This window comes from Ceratotherium simum, chromosome 2 (genome assembly GCF_057802395.1).
Source record: "Ceratotherium simum simum isolate JZ-2026a chromosome 2, ASM5780239v1, whole genome shotgun sequence".
In the NCBI taxonomy this organism is placed as follows: Eukaryota; Metazoa; Chordata; class Mammalia; order Perissodactyla; family Rhinocerotidae; genus Ceratotherium; species Ceratotherium simum.
Genome location: NC_141901.1, coordinates 93,047,634 through 93,071,451, shown reverse-complemented (window position 1 = coordinate 93,071,451; position 23,818 = coordinate 93,047,634). Strand labels below are relative to the sequence as shown.

The window sequence follows — 23,818 nt, the reverse complement described above, 5'->3', positions numbered from 1 at the left end:
AAATAGATACCAGGATTAGGGTATAGAATAACGTTTTTTTGTAAATCTCCATTTCTTTTGCAATATGTTGCACAGAATAGAATAATTTTAAAAATAAAAGTGCTTAAAATCTATTAATATCTGAATGTTAATGATTTAATATTTTTTCTTTTTCTCTGTTTTCCATCAGGTGATTGCACGGCAGTTAAATACAATTAAATGGAAAAGGCAACAAAGTATAACCCCCCCAACATAATCCTATACTCCGATTTTAAGAAGAAATATTTGTAAGTATTTTATGCTCTGTTTTTCAAAAAATTACAGTCACTACTATCTATAATTGCTTTGATGTTATATAAGCTTTTAATAGATAACTTAATCTCTGAAATGTTATTTGGTTGAGAGCCCTCAGTTGGTCAGAGATAGCTTTCCTCATTGTAAAATCGGAAATAGTAGTAATTGCCTATATTAAATGGAATGTTAAAGTTCATTAAGCTTGAGAATCTTTAAGCAGTTATATATAAATGCACACAATTACTTTGATGACTCTTAGGTGATAGTCCATGGGTTGAGAAGAAGTTTGGTTGACATTTAGTAATTAAGCTTTTTTGCATGATACTGCCTTGATTCAGCAAAGCCACACACAAATCAGGTGTAGATGACTTTGGCTTTTAAATGTTAAAAAATAATTGGAGCAGATAAGTACCTAAAATACAATTTTATAATTGGAATAAAAAATAGTTTAATAAATCCACGTTCATTTTCTATTTGACTGCCAAGTATATGAAGAGGTTTTTAGTTATGGTCTGTCTGTCTCACAGAGAAAGGGTGATTATCCAAACATGTACTTTTTTTTTTTAAAGGAATTGCTTGCTCAACTCTGTGCTTTCCGTACAGCATTGCAAAATTGTGTGCATCTGCAAGTTAAAACCATATACTACAGCAGGCTAAAACTGAACAGAATTTGACTGTCGATCTGACTCTGTTTTCCTCGGTTTTTGTCACCAGAAACGTATCTTGCTGGAGTGTGCTCAGGATTTTTTGAACAGTCCGTGAAAGGTGACAGGGATGTTAATCTCCACTTCAGCCCGGGCAACTTCGCTCAAGTCCTTGGCATTCAGAACCAGGAGATACGCGGGCTTCTGTCCTGCCCCAGGGCTCACCACCACGCTCAGAACCACACCTGTTAATCACAAGTAAATAAGGCAACGTTGGATTTAAAACAGCCCCAGGCCACAGATGAAATGTCATTGAAATAACATAGGAGGTATTACACTGACGAATAAAGAAAACCACACGACTCATATCTTGTTCTGATTCTTCCACCACCTGGCTGTGTGACCATCCTGAAGGGGTCTTTTAAACTCTTCGTGTCCCTAGACTATAGGCTCTAGGCAGGGAGTGACCATATCTGTGTTGCCCACTGTGGTATCCCGCTAGCCCACTACAGTGATTAGAACATGGCAGGTGTTCATTAAATTCCTGTTGAATGAATGGGTCTGCGTTTTTATCTGTAAATAAGATTTAACACCTGCTCTACCTACTGCAAAAAAAAAAAAAAAGTGTTATGAGAATCAAACACAAAATCTATATTGTAAGCCTTTGAAAACAGTAGATATATTATTTCTTTAACTCCCAAGACCTAGCTGGAAGCTTAGTTCCTTCAAGCAAAATGAGAACAAACCTTTTGCAGTTTTGAGTGGATTGGCTGTATATGTAAAATCATATAACATGAGATGGCTCTACAATTTTTTATTTTATTCATTTCTCTCTGGTTTTCCATATTTTAATCCCAGAGAGTGAAATCTAACTCCTTGTCCCAGCTAACCAATAAATTAATGCTTTTTAATTGAGTTGCTGTGTTATATGCTGTGGCTCTGGATGTGTTTCTAGCCCCAGCTTACTAAAAGAAAAAAAAAACCAGAGTCACAAAGGTACATTCTTATCCTCTTTGATCTGTTAGAATACTTGGTTTTCCTCCTTAGAACTCTATCTTTTTTCAGAAATGTATCTAGGTCAGGAAAGGCAAAAAAGTAGAATTCATGCTGCTCTTTTTCCCTCCTTCTCTCCTTCATCTAGAGCAGACACCAGTGTTCCATCACGATGCCAGATGGTGCATCTTTTCCACTAGAAATCAATGAGATGCCAGCCCTGGTGGTCTAGTGGTTAAGATCCAGCGCTCTCACTGCCGTGGCCCAGGTTCCTTTCCCAGTCAGGGAACCACACCACCCATCTGTCGGTTGTCACACTGTGGCGGCTGCGTGTTGCTGTGATGCTGAAAGCTATGCCACTGGTATTTCAAATGCCAGCAGGGTCACCCATGGTGGACAGGTTTCAGCAGAGCTTCCAGACTAGACAGACTAGGAAGAAGGACCTTTTCTGAAAAAATTGGCCATGAAAACTCTATGAATAGCAGTGGAGCACTGTCTGATACAGCGCTGGAAGGTGAGAGGATGGCACAAAAAGACAGGGCAGGGTTCCACTCTGCTGTACACAGAGTCGCTGGGAGTCGAAATTAGTTTGTTAGCACTAACAACAAAATCAATGAGACCTGACCACAGATGATACTTATTTTCAAATAAGTTTAAATTCTTTAGTGGTGTCTCATTCAGTAATATTAAGGACCATTTCTGACCATTAGGGAATAATCAACATAACTCCTCTCCTAGTGAGCTAACTATATGAACTCCAGGAACAAGAGCGTTTTCAGATATATCCATTGCTTTCATTACCATCATCTTCTTCCAAGGCATCTGGGTGAGAAACAAAGATGGGTTCTGATGGGTAGGAATCAGGCTCTTGCCATACCCAAGTTTCTTTAGTCTTGACATTCAGTTTACAGAGCTATTTGTAAGAAGAAAAAATCAATCAATCAGTCGGTCAGTCAATGTGCTTTACCTGACTTAGTATATGACTCAGAGTACTGATCCAATGTTAGTAAGAGAGAGTAATTACCCTGTCTGGAACAAAGTGATTCAAGCCGAGTCCATATGCGTACGTATAAGGTTTCCCACCGTACTTCTGGTAATTGATTTGAGGAAACTCAAATGCTACAAAATAGAGCACACGCTTAGGGAAGCTCAGTTAATCTCTTTGAAGGGAACATTTTGTTTCCTCTCCTGTGAGGTTCTTCTCTAAATCATCTCACCTTGGCGAGGCCCTGAAAAGAGCACCTCAGGTTCCAGCCAGATGGTCTCGTCACTGCACAGGATCGCAGTGGCTGTTGTGCTGGGGAGAGTCACCAAATTCTTGCCTGTGTCAGCCTAGGAAAGAGGATAACAGAAACCTCAGGGAGCAGGAAAGAAAAGTCGAGCACATAAATGCACTCTTCCCATTGTGTCTCCTGAGTTCTTCATTTCTTAAGTCAACATGTAGGGAGAAGCAGTGCAGAAAATTCTAGAAGGAGGAGCCGAGGAACACGACTGGGAAAGCTGTCTGTGCATGTGTCAGTCACTGGCTGTGTATCGCTGAGAAAGTCACACAACCTCTTAGGCCCTCAATCTTCTCGTCTGTAAAATGAGACTGTCCTCAAAGAATAAGGCCTCTGAGGACAGACCTTGGGAAAAAAAATATTTTTCTGCAGAACAGCAAAGGCTTAAATCTCCTAGGGATCCATTTACAGTGTTTATCTCTTCTATAGTTAGGATATTTTTTTGATTTTGTTTGAAAAAAATCATACAATTATTTTGTCAAAAAGAAAAAAATAGAATAACTGCCGAACCAGATGTTTTCTAAGATCTCTTGTCACCCACATCCCCCACCACGTGATTTTTCAGATTATTTTACGAATATAATATACTACAAGCTCTTTCTAAGAACATATGCCTTTATTAACACCTATATCAAATACTTGACTACATATTTTGTGCTAGACTCTATTCTAGGCATTTGGGATATTTCAGAGAATAGAGTCCCTGTCTTCGTGTAGCTTACATTCTAGTGTGGGGACATAAACAATAAGTATAATTAATAGATAAAGTATATAGTACATCATATATGTGGGGAGAGAATAAAACACAGTAAGGGGGATTGTACGTGGGAAGAGTAGTTGGGTTCCAATTTTAATAGGTGATCAGGGTGGGCCTCATTGAAAGGTGACATTTGAGACCAAACTTTCAGGAGATGAGGCAGTTAGCAGTGCAGATATCTGGGGAAGAGCATTCAAGCAGAGCCAACAAACAGAACAAAGATCTGAGGTAGGAGGACGCTGAATGTGCTTGAGGAACATTAAAGAGACCAGTGTGGCTGCAACTGAATAAGCATATGGGAGAAGAGCAGGAAAGGAGGGTAGAGAGGTAATGGGCCTAGAATGTATAGAGCCTTACAGGTCACTGTGAGGACTTGGTCTTTTTCTTGGTCAGTGGGGAATGAGTGGCTGAGCTAGAATGGAAGACAGGATCAATGGAAGAGCTCAAAGAACTGAGAGGCCGGGTTGTAGAAAGAATCCCCTATGATGTGTAAATTGAAATCGCCAAGAGACAGTGAGTGAGAGATGGGAAGCCACTGGGGGATTTTGAGCAGAGGAGTGACATGCTACGATTTATTTTTAAAAGAATCACTCAGGCTGCTCTGTTGAGAATACTCTCGGGAGTAGGGGGCATGCAAGAGTGAAATCAGGGAAACCCGTCTGTCTCGTAGTAGTCCAGTCCAAAGAAAACAATGACTCAGTTGAGGCTGGTAGCACTTGAGTCGGTGAGAAGTGGAAGGTAGAGCCAAGAGGATTTCCTGACAGACAGGATATGGGGAGGAGAAGAGGCATGAAATTAAGAGAAGAGTCAAGGATGACTGCAAGGTATTTTGCCTGAACAATTATAGGTTCAGCTTGTCACAACAAAGATGGCGACCACTGCATGTGGAGTAAATCCTTTGGTCAGGGAAGACGAGAAGTTTAAGTTTCGTCTTATTAAGCTTGAGATGTCTATTGGACATCCAAATGGAGACACGGACTCGGCAGTAGCACATAAGAACAGTGAGTTGAAAGGAAAGTTGACAATATAACCATAGGCTGCTTTAAAACATGTGTCTTTACAAAGGGCACGCCCTTTCTTACAAACAGGAGATAGGAGAACAAAAGGCTGAGTTTGGGTGCCCTCCAACATTAAGCGGTCTGCAAGAAGAGGGGGTAGCTGGTGGGAGCACGAGGAGTCAAGAGAAGGGTTTCGGAAGAGGGCAAACTAGTAGCATGATCTGAGTGATCCAGTGAGAAGAGGAGGAGAGTGATGATGTAGGAGAGACGGGAGAACTGCTACAGTGATGTCCTCGCGTGGGTGAGGGAGGATGGGACCAGCCAGCTCTGGACAGGAAGATGGATAATTCAGTATGAGTGCAGATGCTGGTGGGTGGGTAGATGCCGTGGCAGAAGTCTACAGTTCTCTTCTGATTTCTTTCATTTGTTTCAGTGAAATAGGAAGCAGAGCCATCAGCTGAGGTGTGGAGGTAGGAGGTGTTAGAAGTTTGAAGAGAGGAGGGTGTGAAATGTTTAAGAAAGTGGGAGAGTAAATGAAGTTGGGAAATGTAGCGGTAAGGTTTGTAAACGTATTTAAAATTGGGCCAATTAACATGATTATGTGTTTTGCAGCACTTAATTTCAGCCTCAGAAGTACAAGCATGGAGTGGGTGGAAAGTTGAATTTAACTGAGAATGTGGTTTTGACAAATGAGTTCGATAAAGTAAGAAAGACTCAAAGAAATGAGGATCTATACAAGGGGGTGATTATAATTACTAACCATGCAGTTTTAATCGAGTAAGGAGGGAAAGTAAGTCCTCAGGGGAGTGAGGGATAGCGAGAAGGTAGTAGGCTCAACGGATCAGAGGTTCCTGGTGGGAATCTCAGTAGGGCGAGTGCTCTTGAAAGATAAGAGGTGGTAGTCAGAGTATGTCGTGAATGAAACTAAGATTATGGAAGAAGCACAGTCATCCGTAATGGCAGGGTCAAGGATATGACTCTGGGGAGTGAGTGGCTGAGCTAGAATGGGAGACAGGTTCAGTGGAAGAGCTCCAGGAACTGAAGGCCAGGTTGTTGTAAGAGTCACCCAGGATGTGTATATTGAAATCTCCAAGAGTCAGGAGTAGATCTGGGGAGTGTGACATTGAGCCAGGAGGGAGGGGGAGCGGTGCTTAGTAGATGAGGACAATAATGAAGGGTGTGTATGTGTACATACCACTTGGCTATATAATTAGCTGGAATGAGATTAAAAATTGGGAGATTTTAAGGGTGGAGAGAAGGAACAATGGTGCGGAAGCAGCACAGAGTTGGGGCAGCTACCCCAACTCCAGGCCAGCGGAGAAATCGCCCCCCTGGAAATTGCCGCTGGCAGGCCAGTGTCCCCAGGAGAGAGCCAGATTTTGGTTAAAACAGAAGGTAGAGGGAACACTCTGAGAAGAGGGTAGAGAGGGGATGTTTCTTGTGATGTACTGTGAATTAAGAGGAAGTAGTGGAAGGTTTCCAGGATAGGGAAGGGATGGGAGGTGAGGAGCAAACAGAGGAATGGATTTCCTGAGATTTTGTGAAATGGGGCCTCAAGGCACTTCGTGTTGATGTTGGGAAGAAGAGAGTGGTGTGTGTACATATACATATTTATCTATGCTCGCAATAAGTTCAAATGTCTATGTCAAACATTACTTGTGTGATTGTAAATTTAATTATTTACTCTGTTCTATCTTATCTTTTTCTATTATTAAACTCAGTTTTCTTATGTAAGAAATCTGTAATGCTATCTTTGCTTCCCTCAACAAACCGCTCCTCCTTTTGAGTCCTCTCCCCCACCCCCTCTTTCCTTTTAATGGATGTGTTTATCCTTCGACCCAGCAGTCTCACTTCTGAGAGTCTGTCCTATTGCTATTCCTGCACATATATGAAATGACACACATAAAAAGTTATTCCTTGTAACATTATCTGTAGAAGCTAAACACTGGAAACAACTCTGTTGCTCAGCAGTGAGGGACTTGGGTAAGTTCACAAAAAGAATACTGTGTAGTTGAAAAAAGCAAGATCTTCAGTATATACTCTTAAATGAAGAAAGCAAGGAACCAAACAGTGGCTATAGAAATCCACTTTTTGTGTAAGAGAATGGGAAATAACAACTGTATATATGTTTGTATTTTCTTATATCTGCATGAACAAACCAAGGAAAAGGAAGACGTTAATAAAAGTTACATATGGGAGGGGGATTGGAATGGTGCAGACAGAGAGTGGAGTGAGACTTCCCAGCGCATAGACCTGTTTATATCATTGTGACTGCTCGACCACTTACACGCACTGCCCACTCAAAAATAATAAAGATATGTTTTAAAGATACTACCATTGTCTTGTCTTAACCAGTAAACTGGAAACTTAGCCATGTTATGCTCTTTCCCCTCCTGAGCCCTTCCCTCAATCTGTTTATCATCTCTACTTCCCCTAGTTTAGGACCTATTTTTCTCTTCACCGGCAGAGTTTGAAAAGTGTGGACCACAGTACCTGCTCCCACAGTCTCCCCAGTTGTCACCGTGAGCGTCTGGAAAGCTGATTTCCGCCTCTCTCACCCTGCTCCCCTGGACACCAGAGCTGGTGTTTGGCTCTCTCTCTTCATCCTTTTCAACTTGCTTATGGCAGTGGGCACCGATGAAGTGATGAAGCCCTGTGCCCTATCCCCTGTGGCATCGCCTCTCTGAGCTGTAAGGAGGGCTCTTTGGTGACTTTTTCTCTTTCCTTGTCTGGCTCCTCTTTTTCTACCACTTTCCGCACATGGGCATTTCCCAGTCTTCTGTGCTTGGCTATCTTTTCTTCTCGCTCAGCGTTTTATGGCTATCAGGTTCCTCATTTTTAAAACAAGCAAATGTGTATGTTTCTTTTAGAAAACTTTACTAAAGTATGAATTTTGTCCTCCCAGCAGTCTCATCTATCTATTTTCATATATTTGATCATCATTTCAATACCAATAACGATCAGTTCTTTTCTTCCAACTCTGATTTGTCTCCCAAGGTCCTGCATTTGCGCATGAAAGCCTACAAGACGTCTTCATGAAGATGTTGCTGGTGCTGATCTTGTTGTTGATGATGGTGATGATAACAAATATTTATTTAACACTTACTTTGTGCTAGGGACTATATTTAGTGATTGACATGTATCCTTTCATTTATAGATCACAACAACACTATAAGATGGATATATAAAGAAAGAGAAATTTAAGAAGGTTAAATGTTTTCTTTGTAGATAGAGAAAAGGGAATTTAAGGTTAAATCACACAGCTAGTAAGTGGCTGAGCTGAAATTCAACCTGGGTCTGTTTGACTTGAAGTTGGCCTCTTACCCATGATCCCCCCTTCCTCAGAGTTCCACGGTTCGTGTTTCTTTCCAATCCTGCTCTGCCCATTACAGTCCCTAATTCTGAAGATATCACTATTCTAGACACGAAGGCTTAAAGGATCTCTATGACCTTTTGTATGTCTAAGACTTAATCCATGCTGCCATACTATCAAATGCGAGATCCTTTTAATTCCATCTGCAGGAACTCTCCCTTTTGTCTGTGTTGGTCGGTTCCACTATCACTACATTTTCTCTCACCTGAGGAGTTTTAATCGTCTCCTCTGTCAGGTCCCTATCTCCATCCTTTCTGCACTTCCAGTACTACTTATACCCAACACAGCCTTAGTTTAGAAAATCAGAGCATTAAAGCTGCAACTGGCCTTACTTATTATTTAGTCTAATTTACTTAGGGTTCAACTAACTTGAGAGTAACTGTGGGACTTGCTCAGAGAAGACAGACAGGTAGTAACAGAGACAGCCACAAAAGTCAATATACTTGCTGCCCAGTCCACCAGCTCTGAATGTGGTTTTCTTCTGTTCAAAACCTGCTCTGTCTCCCATCACTTGCCAAATAAAGTATAAACCTCTTCACCTGGCCTTACGCCTTTGAAGATTAATGACCTACTTTTATAGCTCTCTTCCCCATCTATTCCAGTACTTCTGCTTATGTCCTAACCAGTTGGATTGCAATCAGTTCCCTCTGCTTTTCTGCCCCTCCCCACTTCTCTGTCTTTCCTCGAACTATTCCTCCTGTCTTCAATTGTTCTGCTTCAATCCCATCTCTTCTACCAAAATACTGCAGATGGCTGTGTTCCACGAATCTCTCCAAACAAGTATGACTGTTCCATTCTCTGAACAACCAAAGCAACTTATCCCTCTCTCACAGCACCCATCTCGTGCTGACATGCAGTATCGTTACTGAATCAATCACCTTCCTTCTCCTGGCCACACTAGGTAATGAGTTTCAGGAGAACAAGTGGATCCTATTGATGTACCCACTGAAACAACTAGTGTGATGTTGTGTTACAGTGGTTACTTAATAACTAGTGGAAGAAAAAGAAGGTAGGGTCTAGGGTGACATTAGACATTTTCATCATTACTAAAGTTCTCCATTCTATAATTGAGTGGTCTTTCTTCAGGTGGTGATGACTACACATTTAGAAAAATCCTTCCTTTTTCTTCTTTTTGGAATGTGGAGAGAGTGAGGTAAGGAATATTTAAGTTAAATGGTCCTATTTTATTTCCATTATTAGCAAAATAAGAGTTTACTAAAATCAACTGACTCATTCATTTGGTATTTTATGGGCACTCAACTACAAACCAGAGATCTGCTTCCTAAGAGGAACATAAGAGTGCTTAAGATACCCAGACTGATCTCTCAGAGCACCAGATCCTTCTACACCAGCTGCCGATTGAATATTTCTGTTGGGATGGCCAGTGAGTACCTCAAACTCAACATGAATAAAATAAATCTTTCTCTTTTTCTTGCAAACCAGCTCCTCCTACTCCTGTGTTTCTAACTCAGCTAATTGTGTCATCATCCACTCAACTGCTCAGGGCAGAAATCTGGAAGTTATCCTGAACTCCTTCCTCTCCCTTAGCCCTCACATACCATTAGACACCAACTCCCACTGATTCTACCTCCTAAATATTTCTCAACTTTGTACATTCCTTAATCTCCCAGTTTCCATCTTTTAAATTCAGACATTTATCCTCTTTTATTTGCCCTGTTGCATTAGTCCTGTAGAAGAGCTTCTGGCTTCTAGACTCCCTATTTTTCAAACCGTCCTCATGATGCTACGAGAGTAAACTTTCTGAAATACAGATAAAATCATGTCACACACACATCCCACACACTTAAAATACTTCATTGGCTCCCTGTCATTTACATAACACCCAAGGCTTATAAAGTCCCATGCAATATCACTTCAACCTATCTTTCCAGTCACTCTGCTCAATGCCCATGTCCTCTATGTTCCTAAGTACCAACCCCAGCAATGCTTTCCATTTCCATATTAAGTTTTGCTTTTTAAACTCCTCCCTGCCTTTGTAGAAACTCTTTTACCTAACTATGATGCCCAACCTCATTCTCCCCCTTTTTTATTCTTCACAGAGCTTACAAGCTTGCTTAAGAGCAGTAGTGTCTGGTTCTAAATTGGGTTTATTTTCCACTACATCTGGTCTAAACCTTGGGCACAGTGTAGCTGCCTCACCCATGTAGTTCTGTGTAAATATCTCATATATACATAAACGAGAGTGTGTGTTCGTGAATCTGTCGTGAACGTTATATTTTTCTTGATTTTTACTGGCACGTCTATCACACTAAAAATTCTTGATGTGACTCTGACATTCTAAAAAGACTCTGTATCCTGTCACTGAATACAGGGAAGAAAAAGTAGAAATAAAGAGATGACTATCTAATGCTGTTAATGATTTTCATCCTTTAGTGATATTTTCAGAAGATTTGTAGAAAAGCAAAATAATGGGCTGATTTCCCTACAAGGGCACTTTTTGATGCTTCCTCTCTCTAGAATTTCAAAATATTCAAGTTAAATTATTTATATTATTGACAAAAGATCCTAGGAATCAGTGGTCCACACTATTCACTGAGAAAGTGTATTCTAAAGGATTTTGTAAATGAAAGAACAGCAGATTTAGAATCAAAACCCGGTTGTCCTTCCAGCTCTGCTGCAGTTGCTTTTGCTCAGTCATGTCCCTCATTCTGAGCTTCAATTTCCTCATTTGTAAAATGAGGGGAGTTGAATTAGTTTATTTTTAAAGTTCCTTCCAGCTCTGAAATTTCAAGACTTGATGTATGAACACAAAGCAGGAGAACAAATCCTGAGAAAGGTGAAACATTCTGCCCATATCTGAAATCTAGGGAGAGGGCAGTTACCTTGTCAATATTCAGAGGAAGAACATATCTCCTGACTTCAGGCTGGGGAGCTTTCCTGGCATTTTTTTTCACCTCTTCCCAGTTCTCACGTAAATTGGCTAAATATAAGTAATTATAAACAAATTCAAATCTGCAAAAATAAGAAGTCAAACATGAGCACAGACAGTTACAAATAATTTTAGAGAGATGACTCACGCCTTTTAAGAGCACAAGTGCCTGTCTGCTCTTTGTTCCCCAACCCAGAAACTGCTAATGGCCCAGGTATATTACAGCCATTTGTTCCTGCCCATGCTGGGTGAAAAAAAGCAACCTGCCTCACAGATGTTTAAATAACAGCAGCCTTTGATGCTTTCTGTTCTGCTTCTCCATCACCATTCTGCCTGTGTCTTTAGGGGCTACTGTCTTTTTAGTGACTTGGCTATTCTCAAGGAAGCATGCTTCTTTCTCCCAAACCCAGAGTGGGTTCAAGGACCTTCCAAAGGGATCTTGTCAAGTTTAAGTGGAGTTAAGTTTAAGTTCACTTATCAGGTCACAGAACCTTTTCTTTTCAGATCTGGTTCCTGGATCTGATTGGTTTTCAATCATTAACCGTGGTTTCAATGTTCAGTTTGTGAGTGTTTCTGATTACCTAAACTCCTTACTGCTTTTTCAATTATATTTTGCAACTTAAGCATACTTGCTTTTTCAGATGTAATTCAGGTTAAATATTGAGAGCAGCATCTCTGAAAAAGGCCCCTAATTTCCAGGAGCAAGTGGAGATGCAACATTTATCCAAGGTCCTTTCTTACCCTTTCCAGCAACAGAGATCCACGATCAGAAACTCATTGTCCTCATAAGTATTGATGTGATGGAAGAGATTAAAAGAAGAGGTCCTGTATTTATTATTGAGATACTTTCTCCTTTTTTTGTCAGCAATGTGAAGCCAAACCTTGAAAAATGAGGAAAATTCTTTGATGCATTTAAAAAGGAAAGAAGTGTGCATTATGAAACACACCTTCTTCAGAATCACACATCTGACAAATAAATGTAAGACTTACCCCCATGGTTTCATTGGACTCAAAACAATCCATGTAGTTGGCTCCCCAAAGACTCCATGAAGAAAGGAACTTGAACAGGTTAATTTTGACTGGTGTCTCCACAAACACAATATAGTTGGGCGTCAAACCAAAACTGTTCAGAAACACAAATAGACTTGTGAATGGGAAGGGCTGGTTCTCAAACCACAAAGAAATATGTACACATGAGTTATGTGCAGTTACATGAATCAACAGTGCCTACTCGAAATTAATTACATTTAAATTTAGGTTTCTGCAAGAAAATGTCATGATCAAGACTGGTATCAAAGGTAGGCAAAGCAGATCTTTAAACTTGAGTTTTCCTGAAGATTCAGAGCAGGCCTTCAAGTTACCTATGGACGTAAGATGGCTTGAATCGGTCACTGCAGGGGAATTGTACAACGACCTCTGACTTGCTTATTGGATCTTCCTTGTCTGAAATAAAGTGGTTTTAAAAGGCTTTGCAACAGCCTCTTTTTTTTTCTTTTTTAAATACAAAGCATTTAGAACAGCTTATGCAAGCAAAGAAATACATTTTCAGATCTTGATTTTTTTCAGAGCTTATTTTCATTTTCTCAGTCATTGGCATTTCTTAGCGAAATTTCATGTGAAGCTGCAATCACCCAGGAAAATCCAAATAGCAGCAGATTTGGAAAAATGCACTCAAAAAGCGTTGTGGCAGGCAGAGTGCAGTGGAGCCACATTTTACAGCTGGAGCTGGGTTCCATGTCAGGAGAGTAAGGCAAAACTTTAGTATGGCCAAAATGCCTTTTATAATCTCTTAGGCTGCCTATAAAGGATACTATATGTGGGTTTGTGTCAATAGCCCTGTACAGTAATTCTTAAGCACATGAAAGTTTATTTACTACTAAGTCAGTGGTCTTCAAACCTTAGTGTGCATCAGAGTCACATAAAGAGCTTCTTAAAATACTGACTGTGCGCTCATGCCCAAAATTACTCATTCAGTCTGCCTTGGGTGGGGCTCAGGATTCATATTTCTAATAGGTTCCCAGGTGATGCTGCTGGTCCACCGACTACACTTTGAGAACTATACTAAGCAATACTAAACAAAAATCCACATGTATTCAAATAATTCTATCATCAAGATGGTTATCAAATTTCTGGCAATGAATGGAGGATGAATGGAGAATTCTAAAGACTACTCTCTCTTCTGTTTTAATATTCTATCTTTATAGTATTAATATGAGTTAATAGATTTGTTTGTAGTTTTGGGAATTAAATACACACAGCATACTTAGTATACTCTCTTATGTATATGTATGTATTCTCTTATGCATACACGTGTTTGTTTAAAAATTTAATTTTGCCTAGCATGTGAATAAGTACTCAATAAATGTTTGCTGGATTTGAATCTAAGTCTTATAAAATCGACATATACACTGCATCTTTGAATCATTGCAGAATAGAACTTGGCCACTTGCTTTCTGTATTTTCAAGTTGTCATTTCCTGCTCTGGTGCCCTTGGGCATTGGTCCTCTGGTAGGGTAGGGATGAGGACAATCGTCTTGAAATCTGAGAGTAATTTAACTGTGCATATAGTGCTATCCTGATATTCTGATCTGGCATCCTGTATTTTCAGTAACTTTCTCACAATATAGATACTTGTTTTAAGAGGAATCAAATTGGTAAACTCACCTGCTTGTAGCGGAGGGATCTTTACAATATTGTAGGCAATTGAAAAATTTTTCCCAAAGCAGTTACCAATGTTGTAAACAGTTCCATCACTTTCGATGTGGGGGTGAGCAGTGGCTCCATTGACTGAGACATAGTTGCAAAGATCAACCTATGGAAGGAGAGCAAATGTCATGCAAGTTAAAAGAAAGGTAAAAGAAGGAACTTTGGTCCCTAGTTCTGACCTCACCGCTGTCGCTTGCACCCTCACTCTAAGGGCACTTTCTCTTTCTTTCCATCTGTCTGGGTCCTACCCTCTTTCAAGTCTGCCTGAATTTCCGTCTTCAGTACAGAGCTCTCCTCTGACCCCCACGGTGACCCCTCACGCCTCTGAAACCTTGGAGTTCTCCCTGGCTGTGCTCAATTGATGTATACCGTACACTGCTCTGGGTAGTTACTTTCCTTTTGCACATGCAAGTTGTCCTCAAACAATGATAAATTTGAATCCTGGGACTTTTTTATATTCCCCTTATTATATTAGATGAATTGTATGAAATTGCTGATAGTCAATAATTTTCGTTTTACAAAAATGTCAATTTTGTATGATATAACCTAAACACCAAATCGAATGTCTTGCACAGAGTATGGATCTGGTACCGAAAGGAACCCCAGGATTCATCCAGTATAGAAAGTCTTAACCTAAATGATATCAGGGGAACCATGAATCTCTTGAAATAAAATGCAAACGTTTTTGGAGAGAGGATTTAGCACTTTAATTCAATGCGGAGTCTCAGAAGATATTCCGAACCACAATTCTAGCACAAACCTCTCAGTCTACAGGAAAAATTGAGGTCCCAGAGAGGTCAAGTGACTTGTTCAAGGATACAGAGTCACACTTGGCAAAATCAGCAGTAGAATGTCTACCTGGCACCTGCTCAACAAAGATTTATTGAATGGATAATTGATGGAGTGTATATTTGTTTAACCAAAATTCTTTCTATTTGATTAGGAGAATATATTTTAAAGCATAGGGAGTTTTTAGCATCCTTATTTAAATAATAGGCAAGGCATTTGTTCATTCATTCATTCATTCATCAAGTACACATTGAGCTTCCATTATATGCCAGGCACTGTGCCAGGGTCTAGGAAAACAGAGACAGTCCTTTCTTTCAAGAACTTCAGTCTAGACTTGCTGTGCAATATGGGCCACATGTAGCGATTTAAATGTAAATTAATTATAATTAGATAAAACTTCAAAGTTAGTCACATTGGCCATATTTCAAGTGCTCTATAGCACTTGGACAGTGCAGATATAAAACTTTTCCATCATTGTGGAAAGTTCTATTTGATAGCACTGAGTTAGACCAAGAAGGTGGTATTCAGTGAGGTAGGTGCAAAACGTGTCTGTAGAGAAAGGCCGTCTAACCCAGATTGGGGATTAGGCAGGGCTTCCCAAGGCTGATGAAAGATGAGTAAAACTAATGCTTGAAAGACGGGTAGCAGTTGGCCAGGTGGAGAAGGATGACTGTGCTCCAGGGAGTGGGAACCCTAATGTACAGGCATAGAGTCATGAAAGAGCACCTGCTGTTTGAGGATTACGGGTCATTGGACGCGGCTGCGTGAAGGACATGCACAGAGGAGGGGAAATAGGAACGGGCCATCCACAAAGGCCCTTATTTGGACTTTATCTCCGAACCTATGCCCTAGATGGAGTAACATATTCATACTTGCACTTTAGAATAATTGCTTCTACTGAATTAAGGAAGTTGTGTTTAAGAGAATCAGGCTGGAGGCAAAGGCACTGGTGAGGAGGCTACTTCAGTAATAGTAAACAAAAAAATCTCAAATTTTTCGAACTACATTTTTATATGAAATCAGGGTACAGTGCTACTCACAATGGAACCTGACCCCTAATAAGGTCTATTCTGGACCCATGCTGTGAACTTCCCATTTCCAGTTAAATTACCATGGCAATTGGAACAGATTCACTATAAGAGTCAAAGGAATGGTTTAAAACCTCAGCTTCAGTTCTTCTCTCAATGATCTGCACACACACTCATATGTGGTTACAGACATACATCAAAAACATGGAAGTATTTTTCCATAGAACAATGAGAGTATGTTAAGCCTTGGTAAATAGTCTGTTGAGAATTATAAATCAGCTTGTGATGTTGAGACCCAGTGTTGAAACTATTTTTCCTTTCTATTCCTACTATACCAGATTTCTAGTTCTGGTCTTGAATTCTACCTAACTGGTCTCCTAGCTATCTCGTATCTCTTTTGCCCTCCCATACAGCTTACACATGGCTTCCAGATCAAATATCCTAAAGCACAGCTCTGCTTATACCAGTTCTCTGAGCAAAAGCTTTCAGTAGCTTTATATTAGCTAAACAACTTATTCCAAATTTTGTGCATTATTCAAAGTTCTAGCTTCACTCTACACTGTGTCCCACCTGACACCGCATGCTCTAGACCACTAGCTCTCAACTGGGGGGTGATATTATCCCCTAGGCGGAGAGTTGGGAATGTTGGGGAGCATTTCGGCTTTGTACAATGGTTGAGGGCATGACTGATATTTAAAGGATGGGATGCCAAACCTCGGCAATGTGTGGGACAGTCTCCACAATGATGAAGTACCTCCCACATAATCCCACTACTACCTCCATTGAGAAATACTGCAAATGTGCCAAAGAAATTATTCTTTAGTTTCCATGAGCATATCCTCTATTTTCCCTCTTCTATACCTCTAATCATGTTACTCTCTCTACCTGAAATGTCTTTTCTCCAAATTCACTGAAGTTGTGCCTCTCCTTTAACTTCTAACTCAAATGCAAGCCTTTTTAACCTTCTTTAATCTGCCCCACCTCACATCTTGCAACTACTGCTAGAAGTAATCTCTTTCTTCTCTGTGCTTTCATAAAAGATTTTCCTTCTCCTAAAGGACTCATCACACGGTGTGTCCTATTATAGTTAAGTTGTGTATTTGTTTGATTTGTCCATCTAGATGTTAAGCTTCCTGAAGACAAGAACGATGCCTTGGAAATAGTTACATCTTAATAAATATTGGTTGAAAATGTGGATCTATTTTATTGAATTGCCTAAGTTGTCAGTAAAATTTGTCACTTTCTAATATTGCTGATATTTTTCTCTATGCTATTTCATTTAAAATCTAGCTTTATTTCTAATAAGGAGTATCTTTAAGAAAGGGCAAATTGGTTCAACATACTTGCCTAGAACAATGAATAGCAGAGTTTTCAATATTAATAGCTGCAATATTTTGAGCACCCAGTGTGTGCCAGGTCCGCATTAGCCCATAAGAGCCATGTACGGCAGGGAACATGTTACCTTACTCATTGATGTATCCCTCACATCTAGCACAAGTTCTGATACATGGAAGGGACTCAAGAAATATTCGTGTCACAAATCAATGAATGAATACGTTAGGCATTTTATAAGGTTTTCCTCCAATCCATATAATGTGTTTAAAATTTCATAGTTGAAGAAACTGTGAAGAAAGTTTGCCCTATGTCACATGGCTAGTAGTTGATGAGAAAGCAAGGATTTGAAACAACCTAACTGGTTCTCATGTTCTTTCCACCAAATTGACAGTTGATTTAATTCTAAAAGTTGCAAATTCTAAATTCTTGAGCAACGTCTCCTCAGCACTGTGTCCTACCTGCTTAATTGTCTCCAGGGTCTCGGGATTAATCTTTGTAATGAAGTTGGTCTCTGTGCAGGCATAGTAATCTTCCCCCACTGGGTAGATATTAACGAGGGCATTGTCAGTAACCTCCACTCCACGAAAGTAAGAAAAAAACCTGCAGAAGCAAATGGATTTTTCAGTCCAGTAGCTTTCAAGCCATGAGAGAAAAAGAGCTAATGTAAAATGTCTTTAATAACATGCAGTTGGGTTTCAGTAACCTGGAAAATATATTCTTGCAGGGATCTGGGAAAGCACAGGTGCCAAATTCTGTTATGACGATCCTTTTCTCAGTCATTGCCCGTACATAAGCATCAGTGCGGATGAACCTGAAGGACATTGAGACACAGGAAAGGGTCTTAGACGGGGCAATCAGTGTAGTCCACGTGGAGCTGAGAACGGTCATTCTGCGTATCCTCATCAAGTCGGAATCATAAACCCACAGCATGAAGAATGAAGGGTATTATCACATCCCTTTTCCGGGGCGACCAAGAGAGAAAGAGACAATGTGCTATGAGCTTAAATTTATGTCTTATAAACCTCACAGTGACACATGTAAATTGAGGCTCAGAGAAGTGAAGTGATTGGCATATGTGGCCAAACTGGGTTAGAACTCAAGTTGTCCAGAGCCGGAAAACATGCATTTTCCACAGCACACTATGCAGCCGCCATGCGTAGTTCACATAGGACCTCTGACTTCTTGTAGCCTATAACCCATTAACCTACGCTTAGCTGGGAAATACGGGACGCGGTGTGCTGAACTGTATTCCTTTCAATCTCTGTATCTCCCTCTTTCTGTTTTTCTTCAGTTTTAAAATTTATTTTGCTACTTTTAATAGTAGGTACTCTTGAATCCAGTTGCTTGCACAGGCAGGCCTCCTGAACCATATCCCAGACTAGATGACATATGTTGCCTAGGATTTCTCATATGAGAGCCAATTAAAATCTGATTTTGCACTTCCTCCAATCCAATAATAAGTGTTTAAAATTTCACAGATGAAGAAACAAAGTCATGAAGAGGAAAAAGTACCAAGGTGTTGGCATATGAAAGCTTTGTCTGACCTCCAAAATAGCTAATTTTTTGATTGACCTGATCTGTTTCTCTTCTATTACAGTCCAAGTGATCCTGACTACATCAAGCTTCCATTTACTCCTCCTTTTGATGTCTCTTCAGGATGCTTGACATCTATGGTGATCAACAAAGCCACCAACAGGCCTAAATATCAGAGCATAACACAAACTACCTATTGTGGTGTTAATGGGGCTTCCTGGAGTGCTGGCTTCGGCTTACAAGCCTTTCAGCGACAATCTCCTGTTTTTAGCAAACCTTTTTTTCTCGTATCATTATGATATATTTGGTTCTTCCCTCCACTGTGGCTCCCCTACCTCCTTCCCTGTAGCCTTTCTGATTATAAAAAAGGAAAGGAGTCAAGAGAGCCAGTGGTCTAATAATAATAACAATAACTATAATAATAACCATTATTATTACTGAATACTTCCTACCTGCCAGGAACTATGTTCTCATTTAATCCTTGTAATGAACCCTGAAGTAGATTCTATTATTTCCCATTTTAGAGATGACAAAACCAATAATTAGAGGTTAACGTCTTGCCGAAGTTTGTACCCCTAGGCAAGTGGTGTCTGGTAGATACAGGATTTGAGGCCAGGCATGTTTGGCCCCAAAGCCCTAGTTCTTAGCTTCTTCTCTATTCCACAGCACAGCTCCCAAGCGTCCATGCAGGTGCACTGGCCCAGGTGGATTCTGAGAGGAAGCGAATATATAAATCCCCTCTTGGGTTCAAGAGGTTGAGAAGCTGATGGGAGGAGGAGCAGAGTAGGCCCCAGCCCTAGGAGGAGGAGTTGGACCCAGCATTCCTTTACCTTCTGTGGTAGGTGACGTGTCCTTCTTTAAAGTCAAACTTGTGCAGGAGGGCTTGCCCATCAAACAGGTGGTAAAACGGCTCAGATCCGACTTCAAAGAGTCCCGGCCCACATCGGAGGAGACTGCCCGTGAGCCAGAGGGGGATCCTGCCTGTGATGAAGGTGAGACACAGAACCTTGCTTCTTACCCCTGCCCTGGGCTGGCCTCGTCCCTGGCGAGGCCAGTGATTCTATTAGCAGCCCAAATGGGCAGCCTCTTCTTTATTAAGCTGGCAGTGATTGGCATCTCCAGCTCTCATGGCCGGCAGCACTTAGAAAATGTTTGCTGGATTGACTCTCCTTTCACTGGCAGACCAAGTGGTGGGAAATGTGGCAATGCCTGAGTATGGACAAAGGGTTGGAAGGAGAACGGGAAAAGCATTTTGAGGGAAATGAGATTCTCCACCTAACAGATTGCCCGAGATACCAAAACACTTGCCTTTTGACCATCTCTCTTCTAAGAAGACCGTCAAATTTCTTAATATGTTTTGATGGAGTGAGGGGTAGGAGGGATGGATTAGAAGCAGGGATCAAGATACTAAAAAAAGATGTGTCTATAGAAGAAACTATTTAAATGAAACAACAAGAATACTGGCTTTTTTTTTCCGGGCCGGCCTCGTGGCTTAGCAATTAAGTGCGCGGGCTCCGCTACTGGTGGCCGGTGTTTGGATCCCGGGTGCGCACAGACGCACCGTTTCTCTGGCCATGCTGAGGCCGCGTCCCACATACAGCAACTAGAAGGATGTGCAACTATGACATACAACTATCTGCTGGGGTTTTGGGGGGAAAAAAAAAGGGAGGAGGATTGGCAATAGGTGTTAGCTCGGAGCTGGTCTTCTTCAGCAAAAAGAGGAGGATTAGCATGGATGTTAGCTCAGGGCTGATCTTCCTGACAAAAAAAAAAAAAAAAAGAATACTGGCTTTTTAAAATCTAGATTTATATTCTTTTCAGGGTATGGGCTACTTCCAGATGAAGTTAACCTGCTGTAGCAGAAAGTACACAGGGCTGGGTGTCAGAGACCTGGATTCTGGGTCATGGTCTGCCACATGCCATCCCTGGGCCTCAGTGTCCTCATCTGCACAATGAGGGGTGCATAGGAGAGGCACTGGGGCCCTACAGTTTAAACAGTTACCTTTGTGCCTTTTTTTCCTTTGAAAAGTGCAGTGTTTGGCAGTGTTTGCTTAATCCTTATTAATTTTTTTTTTTTTAACGGATTATTTCCTACGGCTCAATTTCAGCAGCCCTCTTGATAAGGATTTACATTTCTGATAAAAACTTTAAGAAGGCATGGCTTAGCTAAAAGGCACAGCATTAATTTGTTTGCTGGAACCTGGATTGTTAGTGTCAGAATGTAGTTGAGACAGAGCATTCTGCTCATCCCTTCTGTTATACAGAAGAGGAAACTGAGAGGAAAGACACTCACCCAGGCTTTGGCTGGTCCCATAACACCACATGCAAGCAAGGATGCTGGCCGGGTCGTATGGCGTCCTTGGATAATGACAACAGCAGTAACAGACTACCACTTATTGGTCACTTTGTGTCGGATAGTGGGCGAATCTTCCTATTTACATTATCTCATTTAATCCCCACAACATCCCCAGGAGGTGAAATTTGGTTTTTGGTAGGTGAGGGAATTGAGGCTCAGCAAGTTTAAGTGACTTGTTGTAGGACTCACAGCTATTCAAATATTAGAGCTGTGATTAGCACCCACATCTGCCTGACTCCAGAATGAAGACTCTCCCAACATAACGGGCACGAAACCCACCACCCTTTATTGTAATGTTTCCAGATGCTTGTCACCAGTCCTCGTTTATCCAAATACTGATGGGACAGACATTTATGGCACATTTACTAGGGGCCAAGCGCTGAACCAGGCACTGACAGTTAAAGATGGAAAAGATGTAGTCCCAGTCCTCAAGGAATTCCAGTTATGTAGCATTTTTCTACATTAGAGAAATAAAGAAAAGGTAACTGAGAGGCAATGGATTCTTGGTATAAAAAGCCCCAACCTCCAGCTTCCCCTCTCTGTAGCCCACAGGGGGAACCAGTACTGAGAGAAGCCAATGAATATGAAGCCAGAGAAGATGGACCTTGATGAAAAAGAGAGGATGACTTCCAGATCAGTGAGACCAACCTGTAACGTGAGCTGTGAGCGGTGAGGACAGTTCCTCCACAGTTTCAAACAGTTTCTTGTAACCAGCAGCCGGATGCTCGACTCTGAAATGGTGGAATAATGAGGAAGAAGCACGTGCCATGTTCAAAGAAGACAGAGGCAGCGCTCCAGGGGAAGAGGCGCTCTCTGGCTCAATGCCCATGCACCATGGCTGGTCTAACCTTGGCTTGGGGGGATAGAAACAGATCAGGTTTGCAAGAGGGCCTGGGTCAGGGATCCTCCTTTGATGTCAGGGGAAATGACCTCCCTTTTAATGTCACAGTGGACTTAATTCTTCCCTCTGCAGTTTCCCCAAGTTTCTGACGACAAATCAATGAACGCTGCTGCTATCGCTTCTCACCCCGACAGAGTCCTCCCCACAGAATCACCCCGCCCTGTCGCTGCTCTCAGCGCTCTGCAGCGTTCATTCTCTTGCCTTACAGAGAGTCTCTTTCCTCTCCCTTCTATGAGCTGGGAGATAACAGCTTTTCGGGTCAGTCCCTCGTCATTTGTTATTTACCCGTGTTATACCGTCATCACTTCCTGTCCTCTCATTTCTTCACCAATCTCCAAGAGCTACAGTGCTTTGTAAAAACAGTCAGACCAGGAGATTCAGGTTTCGTATTTTTGCTTATTTCCCGCCTCTTCACTTTGGCTCCGTTTTCTAACTTCTTGGAGTGGGAGCTCTGACCAGATGCTCTAATTATGATAGTTATCTTTTATTAAGCACTCACTACGTACCACACACCGTCAAAAGAACTTGGCACGCCATTTAGCTCATTTAAATCTCACAACACACAATGGGGTAAGTACTACTCTTATATTCATTCTATAGGTAGAAAAACCTTGACTTCAAAAAGTGAAGTAATTTGCCCAAAATCACACAGCTAGGAAATGACTGGGAAGGAAGTGGAACCCTGGTCTGCCTCCTTGAAATCTTCATGCTCATAGCTGCTTCCAAGGCCCATTCTAAGTCACACAAATCCCACTGTAATTTAGACCTGAATTCCAGACATTTGCTTCAATGTATAAATAGGAAGAAACTCCTCCCACCAAGACTCAAGGCCTTCCCTAAACAGGTCATCAGTCCTCTTCAGGAGCTCTTGAAACCACCCATTTACCATCAACCCACTAAGGCATTTTAAAAAATGTCTCAGAGGTACTTACTGGATGGACATTTTCTCTCTGTGGAGGATTGAGAGTTCTGGTATCAACTGCGGGATAAGGAAGCAAGTCCTCAGCCAGGGGCCTTTATGTGCCTTCTAAATCCCCCTCAAAGGAGTCATGGCTTGGGAACCCGTCCCCACCCCCTCAGCTGTGGGAGGGGAACAGAAGTGGCTTTCAGTGCTCAGATCCTCCTGATGCCTGAGCATTATTTGGGCTTGCCGTTCCCATAACAGTTTTTTGGCTGTTCTCCAGAGTCCTCAATCCTTCCCAAAGAGAATGAGAAGTGGATTAGAAAGAAAGGAGCTGTGTGGGAGTGGCTAGCATCAGGCCTGAGCTGATCCTGGTCACCCCACTGGGACCTGGCACCATTCTCCCGCACCCACCTCCCTCTACCACCTCTGTGCCCTCATCTTCACCCTCATTTATTCATTCACTTATATTTTTTAAAACATCTATTACACGTTGTCTATGGGCCAGACAGAGATGGGCACCGTCCCTATCTTCACAGATCTTGTAACTTGGCAAGGATAACAGGAAACTAACAAACTATTCAATAAAATTTTGTAAGTGCTACAATTGGAGAAGTATGCAGTGTTATGGAAGCACACCGAAGCATCTCCAACCCTTTCCAGTCACTTTATTGACTCCATTCGGTGCCCCAATTCTAACCAGGCTGAGGGCTTGAGCTATGTCCTTTGATTTCATGCTGAGGATGAAACTCTTTTCAGATCCTTCCTTGTCACTAACACTTGCTTGCTCTCAGCCTCACCTTCCTGTTCATTGGTTTGTGTAGATAGCACTATTTCGTTCATATTTCCATAAGCCTCAATTGCAGAGCCTTGTAAACTATGTAATGAAACCAAGACCCAGATCATGAGACCAGAGGGAATTACTGAAATGTTTTATCTAGAAGAGTGACATGATCTGATTTGCATTGATTAAGACCACTTTGATTACATTGTGGACAATATGTTGGAATGGGAGATTTGGGCAAGATAAATTAGAGAGAGACCAAACAAGTGGAGGTAGC

General features: G+C 41.3%; 1 protein-coding gene across 2 annotated transcripts; it reads right to left on the bottom strand.

Moving 5' to 3' along the window:
• Positions 1-960: 960 nt before the first annotated feature.
• On the bottom strand, positions 961-22,799 carry RPE65 (retinoid isomerohydrolase RPE65). 2 transcript variants are annotated; one of them, XM_014788355.2, is made up of 14 exons: positions 22,789-22,799; positions 21,604-21,686; positions 19,430-19,580; positions 17,770-17,877; positions 17,525-17,666; positions 13,873-14,020; positions 12,570-12,651; positions 12,199-12,331; positions 11,950-12,089; positions 11,162-11,291; positions 3,128-3,242; positions 2,935-3,029; positions 2,712-2,823; positions 961-1,162 (listed from the first exon to the last, which is right to left on the bottom strand). In XM_014788355.2, exons 1-14 carry the CDS (start codon positions 22,797-22,799, stop codon positions 1,011-1,013), a joined length of 1,602 nt encoding a protein of 533 aa, XP_014643841.2. In that variant the 3' UTR covers positions 961-1,010. The 2 variants fall into 2 exon arrangements, with proteins under 2 accessions (XP_014643841.2, XP_087276367.1); XM_087420241.1 differs by lacking the exon at positions 17,770-17,877.
• Between the last annotated feature and the right edge of the window lie 1,019 nt (positions 22,800-23,818).